Here is a 15,210-nt window from a genome sequence, read left to right as displayed (position 1 = left end):
GAAAATTCCAAAAAAATTCTATAAAATTAAAAAAATATTAGAAGTTAGATATTATAAAATTATAATTAAAATATTATATATATATTATAAATATAATTCGATTTTTCGGTTTTGTTCGGTTTTAAAAAATCCGAACCGAATCGAACTGAAAAACCGAAATTTTATGGAAAAAAAATCAAATCAAATCGACAAATCGAACCATATTTTAAAATTTCGATTTGAATCGATTCGATTATTCGGTTTCGGATTTTTTGCTCACCCCTAGAGGTAATGTCCAAAAATACTTGCGAAATGTTTGAAAATAGAAAGAAGTGCACTCTTGTGGGTGGAGGAGTATATTTTTTTGAGCATAATTCGGAGTTGGTAGATGCAAAGTCGTGGTCAGTGGCGTCATCAATTTTGTTCCGCCCCATTTCATTTAACTTAATGGACTGACCACTCCACAAAACCATGGTCTTGCTCCCACCTTCCAAATTCACTGCCAAATTCCACCATCACCGCTCGCTTCTACACAATTCCTTGCTTACGTGGGGCTTTTCATCTCTCAATCGCCGTCCATCGCCCTTTACCAGAACTATCCCTTCAGCTTTTGGACTACAAGTTGGAACACTTAGGCCCATCTCTTGTTCATCAAACATGATCAAAGCGATCAGAGTAAATGAACTCGGAGGCCCTGAGGTATTATCTACTCTGTTTATTTCTTCCAATTACTTCACTGTTACTGCTTATATTAAGCTTTGGAGTGTTTTTAAGTAATGTTTCATGATTTTTTACACGATAGTGCAAATGTGTTTTTGTCATTTGTGATCTTGATAATTAATTTCTTAGAAACGGCAGTTAGGGTTGCTCCACCATCTATTACTGGGTTAATCGATTACGAATTATTCTACTGTTATTGAACATATCAGAGTATTTTCTATTTATTCGCAGTGGCTTTTAGTATGAATGGTGTTATGTTTTGTGTTTGAAAAATAATATATATATATATATAGCTTAAGATGCTAACATGGTAACATTTCTATTCTATTGCTGGGATCAACATCAATGTTGTTTCGTATCGAACTTAGGGGTCCTTTTTGTGTTTGAAGGATCACCACTTTTATTTGGGTGTGGTCCGTTGATGCCAGTTGTTATTATCTATTAAATCAATGATGTATAGGCTTGGTGTTCTGTGTTGAACTTGAATTATGAAAATACGTATATATTTCCCTATTTGTTTTCAGTGAACCAGTTTTTACGCTGCTTCATTGAAATCATAATGTATTACTTACTGTGTTAAGCATATTTTGTAGGTTCTGAAATGGGAGGATGTGGAACTGGGGGAGCCAAAAGAAGGAGAAATCAAGGTGAAAAATAAGGCCATTGGTCTGAACTTCATTGATGTTTATTTCCGGAAAGGGGTTTACAAGGCCCCAACGATGCCCTTCACACCAGGTCCAGTTCCCCTTTGTTTCATATATTCACACCCCTTCCAAGAGAAGAGTGTCTTTGCATGAACTGGCTTTAATTCATTTCTAAGTTTTGTAGATCTTAATGATAGAGTTCCTATACTGCAAATAATCATGTATTTAAGACAAGTTTTCCAAATTGTTCTTCCCTTTGTTAATTGTTAAGACTTTCTTGTCGTAGAAGTGCTTCCATTATCACAAGAAAAGATCAATGAGAGTAATATTTCGTGTCTCTTTGAAGAATGCCGTTGCTTAGTCAGTTCTCAATTGGTTCATTTGACACTATGATTAATCTCATGTACTTTGTCAACTTCCTGTATTGTGGTTTACATGAGAATTCATTACAATCTAATATGAACTGCTCTTGATGACAGGTATGGAGGCCGTTGGTGTGGTAACTGCTGTAGGTCCTGGGCTTACTGGAAGAGTTGTTGGAGATCTTGTTGCTTATGCTGGTAATCCAATGGGTGCATATGCAGAAGAGCAAATCCTTCCCGCTGATAAAGTCGTCCCTGTGCCTCCTTCTATAGATCCTGTTGTAGCAGCATCAATTTTGCTCAAGGGGATGACTGCTCAGTTTCTAGTTCGCCGATGTTTCCAAGTAGGTTATGTTTGATCCCATACTAAAATCCTTCATATTTTACTGTGTCTGTGGGAGAAGAAGGTATTTAAGCATTTTGACTGTTTTATCCCATACAAAGCTTTGCTGATTCCTTTTATCCTAGTTAATTAACTGGAGGAGATCATCTTCGTAGTTTTATTTCTTTTCTTTGAATAGTTTCCTCTTTCCTCTTTCCTCTTTCAGTTGAAAGATTTATGTTTACTTGCGTGCACGGTAATGACCATATTTCTTTCCGCAACAATTTATTTGATGGATTGAATTATCTGCAGGCATAATTATCTTACGACAATATTTTATGAGTTACATTATCATACAGGTTGAACCTGGGCATACTGTCCTTGTTCATGCTGCAGCTGGTGGAGTAGGGTCTCTGTTATGCCAATGGGCGTACGCCCTTGGTGCCACAGTTATCGGAACTGTCTCAACTAAAGAGAAAGCAGCTCAAGCTAAGGAAGATGGTTGCCATCATGCTTTATTGTACGAGGAAGATTTCGTTAGCCGCGTGAACGAGATAACATCTGGTAAAGGAGTTGAAGTCGTCTATGATTCTGTTGGAAAGGATACATTTGAGGTAATGAAAATTATGCTTGCAAAATTACTTGCAAAGTGCCAATGTGGTATATTGTGATAGAGATAATAATTTAAGTTAAATAAACTAGCTTTGATTATGCTATGATTAGGTATTATTGTTTAATTTCTAGATCTCTGTTTAGTGCAATAAACGGACTACCTAACCAGCATGAAACATGGATCTGTTTTTTGCAAGATTTGTATAATCTAGTATTAATTTATGTCATTACTTGTAAAACCCGCCCCTCGATACATAACGAGCAAGGCAGTGATTCGTGGTTACCAGCTTAGGTTGCGCAACAATATCTCTATCTATGGGGATTATCATTTCTTGCTTTTGTTCAACTTTTTCCGAATCAATTAAGAAATCTTTCTCTTACTTTCTCTTGGCTTTGAACTCATCAATATGTTAGCATGATTTGCAATGAGATTCATTTAAACTGGTGTGGGAATTGTGAAAAGTGTCAACATATGCCCTTATTTATCATAAACTCTTAAACTGAACAGTATCTTCATTGAGCTGTAATTGCTCTGATTTCTCTAATCTTAGAAGTCTCTAACTGGAATACTTATGATCAGGGCTCATTGGCGTGCTTGAAAGTCCGTGGGTACATGGTGAGTTTCGGTCAGTCCTCTGGTGCTCCAGACCCAATACCCTTATCGGCACTAGCTGCAAAATCTCTCTTCTTGACAAGGCCTTCTCTGATGCAATACACCGGAACGAGGGATGAACTGCTGCGTGCTGCATCAGAGGTTTTCACAAATGCTGGCGCAGGTGTCTTAAGGGTTCGAGTGAATCATACTTACCCCTTGTCACAGGCCGCACAAGCCCATTCAGATCTTGAGAACAGAAAAACATCTGGATCCATTGTGCTCATACCAGATGGGTGTTAGTGGCAGTATTTCAGAAATCTAAGAAACTAATGATGCTATCGCTGCGTGTTCGAGGCTGCGTCATAGTTGAACAAGGAGAAACTACATCTGAAAAAAGTGTATAAAAAAAACTTGAAAAAGTTTGAATATAAATTTTTCAGGTGGATTTCTTCAATGTGTTCTCAATAAATTTTTGTGCTCTTAGTGCGATTTAGGATGCATACCGTTTTAGCGTTAATTTTATAAAATATTCGCGAAGCATTTTCTAAACTAAAGAGAAGGCAGCTCAAGCCAAAGACGACGGGTGTCACCATGTTATATTGTACACTCAGGAAGATTTTGTTAGCCGTGTAAAAGAGATCACATGTGCTCAAGGAGTAGAAGTTGGGAAAGACACCTTTGAGATTAAATTTTCTACTCTTAATACTACATCCACACTTGTTTCATTTTTTGAGATTGAGAGTGAATTTTGTTTGTAATAATAATATCTTAAGAATATTTTCTTCGGTGGTCTCTTAACTTGGCGATAGGGATCAATGGCATGCTTCAAAGTTGGAGGATACATGGTGAGTTTTGGTAGGGCTGGCAATTTTCGACACGACACGAAAACACGACACGAAACCGCACGAAATTAATGGGTTAGTAACACGCACGATAAGGTTCGGGTCCTTATCGGGTCGACCTAATAAGGACCTGATAATTTCGGGTCGGGTTGGGTTGGGTTCGGGTCGGATTCAGGTAACCCGATAGTGATATTATTATTTTTATTAAATATTTATTTTAATTTTTAAATTTTCGATTTCTTAGTTTAGGCCTTAGGGTTTCATTCATTTCAAATTTCAATCAATTATTTGCACTAGAGATTGGTTGTTTGGAGAAAAAGGTATGAGTTTTTTGTGTTATTAATGTTAACATTTTATATTATTGATATATATTTAATACTAATTCATATTTTTTTTCGTCCAAAGCCTTCAAAAGCGAAGTACCAGCATCTAAGTTAGCCGAAGACTTTCTACATGGCGATGATGAACCTCAAACCGAATCTTCTTTGGTCTCCACTATTGTTGTTGCATGAAGGCTGTCACTTAGTCTAGTTATGTTTTGATTTGTTAAGCTCACTTGGATTATGTTGTAGTTATGTTAGGGATTGACGACTCTTGGTTGATGCATTGTTATTTTCATTTGAGCTTATTATATTTTGTTAAGCTTATTGGTTTAATGCTTTATATTGATTGGATTTTTAGTTTGGCATATGTTGAATTGTTGATTTATTGGATATGTTGATTGTTGAGCATATGTGATGAATTTTGTATTATTTTTTTATATTATTATTCATGTGAATGAATCAAATCAAATTTGTGTTGTTATCAGGTCGTAATCAGATCGTGTCGCTATCGTGTTGTGTCAACCCGATTCAAATCGGGTTGTTATCAGGTCGTAATCAGATCGTGTCGCTATCAGGTCGTGTCAACCCGATTCAAATCGGGTTGTTATCGGGTTCGTGTCGGGTTCGGGTTGGGTTCGGGTTTAGGTGTATCAGGTTGGGTTCGGGTTGGGTTCTAGCATTCCCTTATCAGGTCGGGTTCGGGTTTGGCCTTATCAGGTCGGGTTGATATCAGGTCGACCCGATAGCGATCCAACCCGCACGATTTGCCAGCCCTAAGTTTTGGGCAATCATCCGGAACTCCAGACGCGGTCCCTTTCTCATCTCTATCAGCAGAGTCTCTCTTCTTAAGGATTACAATGTCACTCGAGATGAACTGCTCGAAGCAGCCTCCGATTTTTTCACTAGTGTTGCAGCAGGCGTCCTACGGGTTCTTGTAAATCGTACGTACCCCTTATCCCAGCTCATTCCGATCTTGAGAACAGAACGACATCAGGTTCCATTGTTCTCATACCAGATGGATGTTGAGAGTGGTGATTCTAATATGTTGTATGTGTGTTAACCTAGAGTGGTTAATGTTTAACGCTAAAGGTTTTATATTCAAATCCACCATAACACGATCTTTATCTAATACTCCGATGTTTTATGTGATTTGTTAAAAATTGTTTGCTAGGTTTGATAGGATGAGAATTAACAAAATGATTTTTGCTAGACAGTATTATTTTAGTGTCATTTTTAGTTTACAAGTGTGAATATATCTCTCTCGATGATTAATATGCTATTAAGTTCAATATATAGTAATACAGTATATAGTTCTTATGAAATCCTTATTTGGGATGCCACAATTACTCATGGTTATCTGGTCCTGGGTATAGTTCAATAAAGTACAGTCTTTTATTTTTACTTATTTAATTAATTTAAAGATAATACTATTATTATTCATGGTATAACATGGTCTTTAAAAGCTGATGATTTTTTTTTTTTTTTTGGAGAGTGGTTCTTCAAAATTATGATAAAATAAGATAGTTATCAGTTGGCAAAATAGTCAATTATATTGCAAAACTATCTTCGTCATAATTTTAATTATATTTTGAACTATTTAATATTCAAATTACGTGAAATTATGCAAATTTATCACCACATGAGATTCACCTTGAAAGTTAAAACTGTGTAGATCTTCGAAAAGTTTATGTGCCAATATCTTTGTCAAAATTATTATTTTTTCGACAGAAGAAAAAAAGACAAATTTGTGTGCAATGTGATGATGTAAGAAAGGCATATATATTAATTGATGAGAATATTTCTACAAGGTCATGGGTTCGAATCTCACTTGCAGCAATGAAATACTTTCCCTCTTCAGATCGATCGAGGCTTGGATCGGTCCGTTTCGCTTTGACCGTACTGATTTTTTTAAAAAAAATAGTCTGACCTTTCTCGGCCTCATTCAAAAATATCATTTGCATGCAATAAAAGTATTACTTACATGCATTAAAAATGTTATTTGTAATTAACCATCATTTATTTTTACACTATCTTCGTCCCAATTTAATAGGCCACAAAGGATGGACACGGATATTAAAAAATAAATAGTTTATAATAAAACAAGAGAGAAAAATTAATTTTTTTTGAGGATATATTTGTTCGAAATATATGAGGAGAAATGAAAATATTCTTATTTAAATGAAAAGAAAATAATTATGTGTTGCACACAATGACATATAATGTAAATAATGAGTTATGTATTGACTTTTCATTTTAGGAAGTGACATATTAAAATAGGATTTCCATATAAGCAAGTGTGGCCTATTAAACTGGGACGGAGGGAGTACAAAATATCATTTTAATTTATAAAAAATACTCATCCGTCCCAATTTAATATGCCAAAAGGGCTGCGCAATGATGTTAAGAAATAAATAATTTATAATAAAATATGAGAAAGAAAGTAATTTTTTAAGGAATATTATATTTGTTCAAAAAGTAATTGAGAGAAATGAACACATATTTATATTCTTTTGAAGAAACACATATTTAAATACCAAAACATAAAATCAATAAGTTTTATATCATCTCCTTAAAACTCATTCTTTTGCATACTAAAATTTGTAAAATGACTAAAGTCCCCACCACTTTTTAAAGAAGTCAACTCTCTCTCTCTCTCTCTCTCTCTCTCTCTCTCTCTCTCCGATTTCCGCACAGACATGACATATGGTTACGAAGGTAGCATACGGATGTGCCCACGATCGTGGGTACCATCGTGAGCATGATGGCAGACCACGATCGTGGGGTGTGAATCGATTGATTCCCATTGTTGCGTTTGTCACCTTGTGAAGGGTTAGGCCACCAATGTTGGCCTTTATTTGCCCCTTCCGATTCTAACTCACCCTTGGACCAATATCTATATGGACTTTAAATTTGGTCTCCCACGTACTCAATGCAGCTTTGATACCATCTTTGTTGTGGTGGATCGCTTTTCAAAAATGGTACATTTTATAAGTTGTAAGAAGGTTGTTTATGTTGTTGTGGCCCAATTATATTTTCACGAAGACATTCGCTTCCACGGTTTGCTCACTTGTACTGTTTCAGATCATGTCTCCAGGTTTGTCAGTCATTTTTGGCGTAGTTTGTGGCGCATGGTTAATACTTCTCTCCATTTTAGCTCGGTGTATCATCCTCAAACGAATGGTTAGACTGAGGTTGTGAACCGTTCGTTGGGAACTCTTATTCGTGCATTGGTTGAGTACTAAGTCTTAGGATTCAAAGTTGCCTCAAGAGGAATTTGCACATAACATGGTTGCCAACCGTTCTATCGAACATAGCCTCCTTCACATTGTGTACGGCTTCATTCCTCACGGACCATCAGCGTTAACTCTTCTTCCTGATGGTGTGCGTTCCCATGGAGTTGCTGCAGATTTTGTATCTGACATGCAACGAATTCATCAATTGGTCCACACCAATCTTCTCGCCGCTAGCGCCGCCTATAAGGTCACAGCGGATGGGGCCTGTCGTGAGGTGTTGTTTGATGTGTGCGATATATTTGGTTTGGGCTATATTACCGTTTTCCTCCTCGTGAGTATAACAAGTTGGCTACTAGAAAAATAGGTTTAGTGGAAGTGGTGGAACAGATTAATCCTAATGCTTATCGCCTTGCACTTCCAAGCCATCTTTGTACTTCGAACATATTCAATGTCAAGCACTTGATTTTGTATGCTGGTGAGTTTTCCTCTCATAATGATCCCGTGGATTCGAGGTCGAATCTTCCTCACCGCCGGGGAAATGATACAGATCAAATTGCATTTATTGACATGTTTGATTTTTGTTATTTTTTTGCTAAGGTCATGCTAAGTTTCTTTTCAAATTTCCTTATTTTAGTTGTTTAATTTATGTGATTTGCAATTTCCTTAGTTAGCAGGGCTAGTTTGCAATTATCTTTAATTATGAGAGAACTATAAGTATTTTATTCCTATGTGTTTTAGGGAGTTGAATAGTTTATACATAAAACCCTTAAGAATATTTCTTCTCCGCGAAATTCTTGGGCATCATCTTAATCAACAGATTAATTGCTTGTTTGATTGAGTGTATTTTTTTTTTGGTGCGTGTGCATCAGATCTTCATGATCGAAGGGTTATGAATGGTTCTTTGTTCTCCTTTTAAATAGTTATTTTTTCATTTAAACAAACGTTTGGTTTGAGTGATAATTAATGTATGACCGATCAGTAGCTTGTGGTAGATAATTCAACCATCACTCTAATTTTTGAAATAAATATTTTTTATTAATTTAAAATTAAATAAATTATTTAATCATTATTCAATTCTATCATTATTATCAACATTTCTCATCCTCAAAATCAAACGCACCATAAGCATATATTATGGATAACTTATATGTTTATAAATTACTAATATTTAAATTTAAATACCACGCCAAAAGCTTTAGCATAAAGCACTAATCAGGGTATCAACTTGTGTTTTGAAACGAATCGATGTTGATAAAAGTAGTTCGAACTCAAAAAAATTAAAAATAAAGTAAATAGCGGAAAGGAAAATGAGGGCAATATATGTGCAGCCACGGATTCCGTGCGTATGTTTTGTGTTGAGCAGCAATAGTCAATAGGGGCATATCTGTCATTTGATCTTCCGCGGGGACCAGCCCAGCTCTCTCCATGCTTGTTGTGCAGTGCATGTAACTTCTCATCTTATACAGATTTTTTAGCTCAATCCATTGCCTTTCTCCCTCGCACATACAAACTCACCATTTTCACAAAGCCTCCGCATTTCTGGTAGCTTCTCCACTTTTTCTTCCATTTTTATCACAAACGCTTACACTCATTCGACCGAAAATCCTCTTATGTTTGCGGAATTCTCCAAATATTTTTCACAGAAAAGGTAATCTTTCTCCCTCATTTTCTCGCACTATATGTTCTGATTATTCCAACACCAAGAACAACTACTTTTTTCCTTGCAAAATGGATCCGCTCATGCAGTTTTATATGTTTTCTGTTCAGAAACTAGGGTTTTCTGCAGTTGCATGTTTACAGTTGATCCTAAAATCTTCGCAGTCTTCCATCTCGTCATCCAAAAACGGAATCTTCATTCCCACCATTTATAGATCTTCGAACTCACTGCTTTACAATTTTCCGTTTCTCTCTTTAATTTTTCTCCATCTTTTTCTTTTCAATTTTAAGTTTTAGTGCATCATTAGGAGCAGATATTTCTGGACCCCTTCATTCGAAAAATCACCCTCCCGAGAAATAAAAATGAAAAATTAAAAAAAATCATGTCAAGCATTTCATTTCTTTATTTATTCTTCTTTGATCATCAACTGCTTTCACTTTTTTTCTTTAATTTGGGTTTGATTCAAAACTTTTTAGCCCAATTGTATCTACGCGTTTCAGATTTTCGCAGCTTTACTTTTTCTGTTGGTGTACGTGTGTGTATACATGCTGCATGGAGTGTTGTACTGTCCAACATTTACAGGGCACTCAATTAATTTTCCAGGTTAATTGTCTGCTATGATTTCTATAAGAGTCTCATAACCTTTCTGATTCCTCGCAGCTGCCCAAATTTGTTACTATATTTGGAAAATAGTGCTTTCAAACAATTTTCCACATCTTTCAAAAACCCTAATGCTGTTTACTAGTTTTTTACTCTTTCTCTTGATTATTCTTTTCTCAACAAAGCCCATTTCCTTGTGTGTGCGTTGTATTTTCTTCACATTGTAGTTTCTTGATCAAAGGGTTTTTTGTGCTGAATGATGACAGACAATGGTAATGGAAACCTACTACAGAAAACGCTCAAAGAAAGCCCATCAATCCAGCATGGTTCTCTCTCTCTCTCTCTCTCTCTCTGCCTGTCAATTCTCAGAAAATGATTATGCATCAGAGAGTTGCGCTTCGTGTCTGTTATTTGTGTCTCACATAATATCTCACGCGCTCTCAAATTGCACTGCCGTTTGAAAGCAACAGCAAAATTAGTATCTTTAGTGATATAAGTATTTTAGTTATGCTTGAATGCACCGTGTGTGATGTCACTATCATACACAAAATAAAGGCGAAATCTTTATTCATGATGATGCTCCCTGAACACATAGTATAAAACCAGCAATTCATTTTCACGTAGCCCTAATTATGCTTTTATTTAATTTATAATTAATTAATAGGTTTATTTATTTGTTATCATTGGTTTTTAGTATTATAATTCCTTTTTTTTTATGCTATAATTAATCTAGCTGTGTGTTTATGCTACAGCGTCAGGACAAAAGGTGAATAACTAACACTGTTTCTGGTGCAGGAATTGGATCAGTGTCGCCAGAAAGAAGCAGTGCAGCTTCAAGGCAGCGTTGCTGCGGCAGCGCCTCCACAACAGTCACCTCCATCTGGATGCTGCGCCCTCCTGCTTCAAGGTATGTATTCTTGCTACCATTTTTCTTGGTATATACCTTCTTTATGCTAATCAGACAGCTAAATGTGTTTTGCAAAATTGCAGAAAGCCAGTTCTTGATTCCGAACGGTGGTGATGAAGATGAATCCCAGATGCAAAACCATATCAAAGAGGGGTTTCTTTACGAGATCAATCACGCTCGTTTACCCCCAAGAACCCCGGCCCAGCTCCGGTCCATCCGAGTTGCTATGGCAAGCTTTCTAACACTTAATTGTTGTTTGTTAGTTCTGTTACAGCTTGTTATTTATGGGTAATTAATGTTTTGGTTAACTTAAGGTTTGCGAGAAGACGGAGGTGAATTTGGCTGTGAGGTTTCCGAGTATGGAGTCGCTGAGAGCATTCTTCAACTACAGCTCAAGAGAATCGCACCCAGCTTTGGATGAGAAGTTTGTGATGGGGTCGGCGCTAGCGGAGAGAGTTCTTGTTAGATCAGTCCCTGCCGAGATTTTCGCAGAGAAGAAGAGTGAGTTAGGTTTCTGGCTGATTAGTTCTGCGGAAGCTGCTGCTTCTAGTAAAGGCAAGGCAGGAGGTAGTTGTCTCTCTGAGGCATTAAAGGGGAATGGATGGGGGATAAAAAGGCAAGTCAAGTATTTGGGTAGACATAAGGAGAGTGAAGGTAGTGATGTTTATATCGCTCAGAACTCATCTTCGAGCTTCGTGAATGGAGCTGAGGAATCTCACAAGCGTTTAGTTTCTGCTTGTGATGATGGAGAGAAAGATGGAGATATGGAGAATGGTGAGGATCAGGAAAATGCTGAAGAAGAAGAAGAAGAAGAAGAAGAAGAAGAAGAAGAAGAAGAAGAAGAAGAAGAAGAAGAAGATGAGGAAGAGGAAGAGGAAGAGGAAGATGAGAAGATTAAGGTTAAGAAGAATAATGAGAACTTGAAAAGAAAGAGGTACTCTTTCAGAAATTTGAGTGCAAAGAAAACAAAGAAAGCAAAGCTTGAGATCAGAAATCAAAAGCAGAAGCAGACACAGAAGAAGAACCAGATGATCAAGAAAAACAAGGGTAGAAAGAGATCAAGGGAGTCATTAATTCTAAGGGATCCAAAAGATCGTTGGTCTGCTGAAAGGTACATTCTAATTAAACTCTTATGTGCAGGCTGCTTCCATTTCTTTGATTTGTTAGTTTAATTGATTAAATAAAAAAATGTGAAGGTACAAGCTTGCTGAGCAGAATCTTTTGATGGTGATGAAAACAAAGGGTGCAACGGCTGATAAACCAATCTTGAGGCCTCAGTTGAGAGCAGAAGCAAGAAAGAGGATAGGCGATACAGGGCTGCTTGATCATCTTCTGAAGCATATGGCTGGGAAGCTTGCTCCAGGCGAGCAAGAGAGATTCAGGAGGAGGCACAACCCCGATGGAGCAATGGAGTATTGGTTGGAAGGTGCTGATCTTGTTAGAATCAGGAGAGATGCTGGTGTCACTGACCCTTATTGGGTGCCACCGCCTGGTTGGAAACTTGGTGACTCCCCAACTCAGGACCCTACATGTGCTAGAGAGCTGAAGATGCTCAAGGACGATATTTCAAAAATAAAAAGGTGCTTAATTATTGGTTTGATCATTGATGATGCATTTAGTGTTAGTTCTTTTCTTTTACTATTATTTGGAACATTAAATTTAATGGTATGTTGAACAGAAGTATAGAACAGATGGCAACAAAGATGCAGCTAGAGGAGGAAGTTGGAATGCTAAGGAGGTGATGTGTGTCTTATATACTAGTGAACCAAGTTGCATATTTGGCTTTCTTTTTTCTTTTTTTTTTGTATATTTAAATTACTGATTATGGTACTGCAGGGAAATTGATGAAATTTCTTCCAAGAAAAAGCAACAAGAAGATCAAACAATCACATCTGAATCAAACCATTGTGGTATAAATCAAAAGCTGGATCAGCTTGCTGCTTCATTGGAATCCTCAAAACGCGATTTTGGCTACGTACATGTTTCAGTGGTATGGTTAATGTACACACACACACACATATATATAGCTCATTTAGCTTATGTTTTCTCATTAATACTGTATCTTAATAAATTGTATTTAATGTTATGGTTTTTTAGGAAAAGTACAAGGAACAATTGATGACCATCTCAGAGTTTGTGAAAGAAATAGAGGTATAAAATAAATGCAAGAGACATGATTGTGATTATATTTTGTTGATTTATGTGAAACCATTTGAAGCATTACAATTTATTGCTACTGTCCATTTGGAATGATCTGAACACTATTTTGTTTTCTAGTGATAGTATAAACTATATTTCTTGGAAATATATGTAAAACGGTGGCAGTTTTTTTTTTTTTCACCATTTGTTATGTACCTGATACTGATTTTACACATATATGTAAACCATGAAACAGGGAAAATTTGAAAAGCTAATCCCCAGTCTAACAGAAACAGCAAAAGCAGGCTCTTCATTAATGGTGGCAACAGATGCAGATACGATGAGAGAGAAAACAGAAGTGGAGAGAGAGAGGAAGAGCACACATGACCAGCAAGTACAAGATGCATTAATTGCTAAAAACCAGAAGAATGGCCAAAGTGCAGCAGAGGAAAAAGCAGCGAAAATACAAAGGCTGAAGAGTGGTTTCAGAATCTGCAAGCCACAGGGCACTTTCCTGTGGCCAAACATGGTCAACAACAACAACAATAGCAGCAGCATTAATAACTCCACTAGTTTTCTGCAGGTTCAAGTTGAGGTTCCTACCCCTCCTTCAGTTTCATCCTCCACTGTGCCACCTCAGCTTCCCTATAGCTGCGGTGGCGGCCTGTATCAACCACCACCACCATCCATAGTCAAGCCCTTGGCTGAAAAACGTGCAGTCACAGTCACTGTCTCCACCTTGTCTAAGGCCCAGAATAATGAGGGTAGTGGCGATAATGTTAACAATTCCTTCACCACTAACACTCCTGCTTTAGTCAATCTAAATCATGCCCCAATCAATCTTGATGATGACATGCCATTGGTAAGCATTTGTGAGTAGTATAATGTGTGACAATGCAAAAAATTATAAAAATGTGATCTTCAACTAATTTCTTGTTAATTTCTTGTAATAGAAGCTTGCTGCTAATAGATTGCCATGGGAGAGTGGTGGTGTGTACGACGACACAGCGGCGTGCTGCTGCCCGTCGGCTTCTGAAGTGGGAAACTGGTTGGCACTGTCGACTAATTTCAAGTCTGCATCTGATGATTCCAGCCATGGTTAATCAGCTTGAATTCATATGCTGTTGCTAAAGATAAAATATTTTGTAGTTTTTCTTAAATTGTCAGAGTAAAACAATGTGGTTTTTTAGTAGGGCCTCAGCTAGTATTATGCATCAGGCCTGCATATGTCCAAGTACTTGATAGAGAATTTGGAGAAATATACATGTTTCTGTTGATGCTATGTATATCTATAGGAATGCTATGATCTTATGAACTATGAGTATTTCTTAAACTGCATGGCCTTTGAGGTAATAAACATGTCTTCATGGAATTTGCATATTTGTTTGTTTAAATCTATACTAATAGAAAAAGAGCCTAAGCCACAACTCGTGGATTGCCTATTTTATCTCTATTATATATTTTATTTTAAGGTTATTTTACATATTATATATTTATTAATTCATTAGATATTATAATTAATTTATGTGATATATATCTATAGCTATTGATAAGGCTTATAGATAAATATATCCATTCAATAAATATCTAATAAAAGTAATGAATTAATAGATTTTCTAAAATAATAAATTATCAAATAAAATAATATTAATTACACGTACAACGTTCTTTCTGCTAGTAAATTAAAGTAAAATGAGCATGTGTTTCAATAAATTGAAACATGGTGAGGGACATAGATAATATATTAGTAACTTTTTTCTTACCGAGCATTATGTTTACTTAAGTTTTATAATAAGAATAGCACATTAATTCATATTTTCTTATTAGATTAGAAGAATGTTAATATGACAAATGTTATACATTAATTGAATCTTAAGAGTAACCAATCCACAAGTACGTCTTCAAATAAGAACAAATTAAGATATGTATATGATGGACTGCATACCAATTATCTTCTAACAAACAAGAAAATTTTAAAGGTTTTAAGAAATAAAAGCGAGCAGAAATTTAAGAAATAATAAATTGCAAATATTTGCCTGATACTGGTCGCATGCTGTAGACCCATTTTATAACGTTTATAAATTTAATTTTCATGTGGTCCGATGAATAAGGTGTAGTCTTCTCTCCTTAAAGACTTTGGGAGTGTAATTTGGTAGGGCAAATATGCCCTGATAGATAAATAATTTGGGCTTATAGTTTTTTTGTACTCCATCAAATCATTTTAAAACATAGATACCAAACATACAACTTTGGGTTCAAAACTTAGTGAAAGCTC

At 36.2% G+C, this 15,210-nt stretch overlaps 3 protein-coding genes across 3 annotated transcripts; all 3 read left to right on the top strand.

Annotated features, from left to right (window-relative positions):
- The first annotated feature begins 303 nt into the window (after nt 1-303).
- Nucleotides 304-3,688, top strand: LOC130997292 (uncharacterized). Its single transcript, XM_057922560.1, has 5 exons — nt 304-678; nt 1,293-1,434; nt 1,823-2,049; nt 2,387-2,641; nt 3,220-3,688. Exons 1-5 carry the CDS (start codon nt 451-453, stop codon nt 3,532-3,534), a joined length of 1,167 nt encoding a protein of 388 aa, XP_057778543.1. The 5' UTR covers nt 304-450; the 3' UTR covers nt 3,535-3,688.
- A 5,438-nt stretch (nt 3,689-9,126) lies between these two features.
- LOC130998246 (uncharacterized) lies at nt 9,127-11,088 on the top strand. The gene is made up of 5 exons (XM_057923678.1): nt 9,127-9,280; nt 10,156-10,215; nt 10,685-10,796; nt 10,880-11,025; nt 11,071-11,088. Exons 2-5 carry the CDS (start codon nt 10,159-10,161, stop codon nt 11,086-11,088), a joined length of 333 nt encoding a protein of 110 aa, XP_057779661.1. The 5' UTR covers nt 9,127-9,280; nt 10,156-10,158.
- A 24-nt stretch (nt 11,089-11,112) lies between these two features.
- Nucleotides 11,113-14,116, top strand: LOC130997291 (protein DYAD-like). The gene is made up of 7 exons (XM_057922559.1): nt 11,113-11,907; nt 11,993-12,376; nt 12,475-12,534; nt 12,633-12,786; nt 12,894-12,947; nt 13,192-13,797; nt 13,889-14,116. The coding sequence occupies exons 1-7, from the start codon at nt 11,156-11,158 to the stop codon at nt 14,036-14,038; spliced, it is 2,160 nt and encodes a 719-aa protein (XP_057778542.1). The 5' UTR covers nt 11,113-11,155; the 3' UTR covers nt 14,039-14,116.
- Nucleotides 14,117-15,210: the final 1,094 nt, after the last annotated feature.

Source organism: Salvia miltiorrhiza, chromosome 8, assembly GCF_028751815.1.
Source record: "Salvia miltiorrhiza cultivar Shanhuang (shh) chromosome 8, IMPLAD_Smil_shh, whole genome shotgun sequence".
NCBI lineage: Eukaryota > Viridiplantae > Streptophyta > Magnoliopsida > Lamiales > Lamiaceae > Salvia > Salvia miltiorrhiza.
This window is presented reverse-complemented; position numbering and strand designations above follow the sequence as displayed.

Coding starts and splice junctions, on each gene's coding strand:
- LOC130997291 (XM_057922559.1), top strand. CDS start 11,156: ATGGAGTCGCTGAGAGCATTCTTCAACTACAGCTCAAGAGAATCGCAC. Junction 11,908..11,992: donor GATCGTTGGTCTGCTGAAAG/GTACATTCTAAT, acceptor AAAAATGTGAAG/GTACAAGCTTGCTGAGCAGA. Junction 12,535..12,632: donor GAAGTTGGAATGCTAAGGAG/GTGATGTGTGTC, acceptor ATGGTACTGCAG/GGAAATTGATGAAATTTCTT.
- LOC130997292 (XM_057922560.1), top strand. CDS start 451: ATGGTCTTGCTCCCACCTTCCAAATTCACTGCCAAATTCCACCATCAC. Junction 1,435..1,822: donor AACGATGCCCTTCACACCAG/GTCCAGTTCCCC, acceptor TCTTGATGACAG/GTATGGAGGCCGTTGGTGTG. Junction 2,642..3,219: donor TTGGAAAGGATACATTTGAG/GTAATGAAAATT, acceptor ACTTATGATCAG/GGCTCATTGGCGTGCTTGAA.
- LOC130998246 (XM_057923678.1), top strand. CDS start 10,159: ATGGTAATGGAAACCTACTACAGAAAACGCTCAAAGAAAGCCCATCAA. Junction 10,216..10,684: donor AAGCCCATCAATCCAGCATG/GTTCTCTCTCTC, acceptor TTTCTGGTGCAG/GAATTGGATCAGTGTCGCCA. Junction 10,797..10,879: donor CTGCGCCCTCCTGCTTCAAG/GTATGTATTCTT, acceptor GCAAAATTGCAG/AAAGCCAGTTCTTGATTCCG.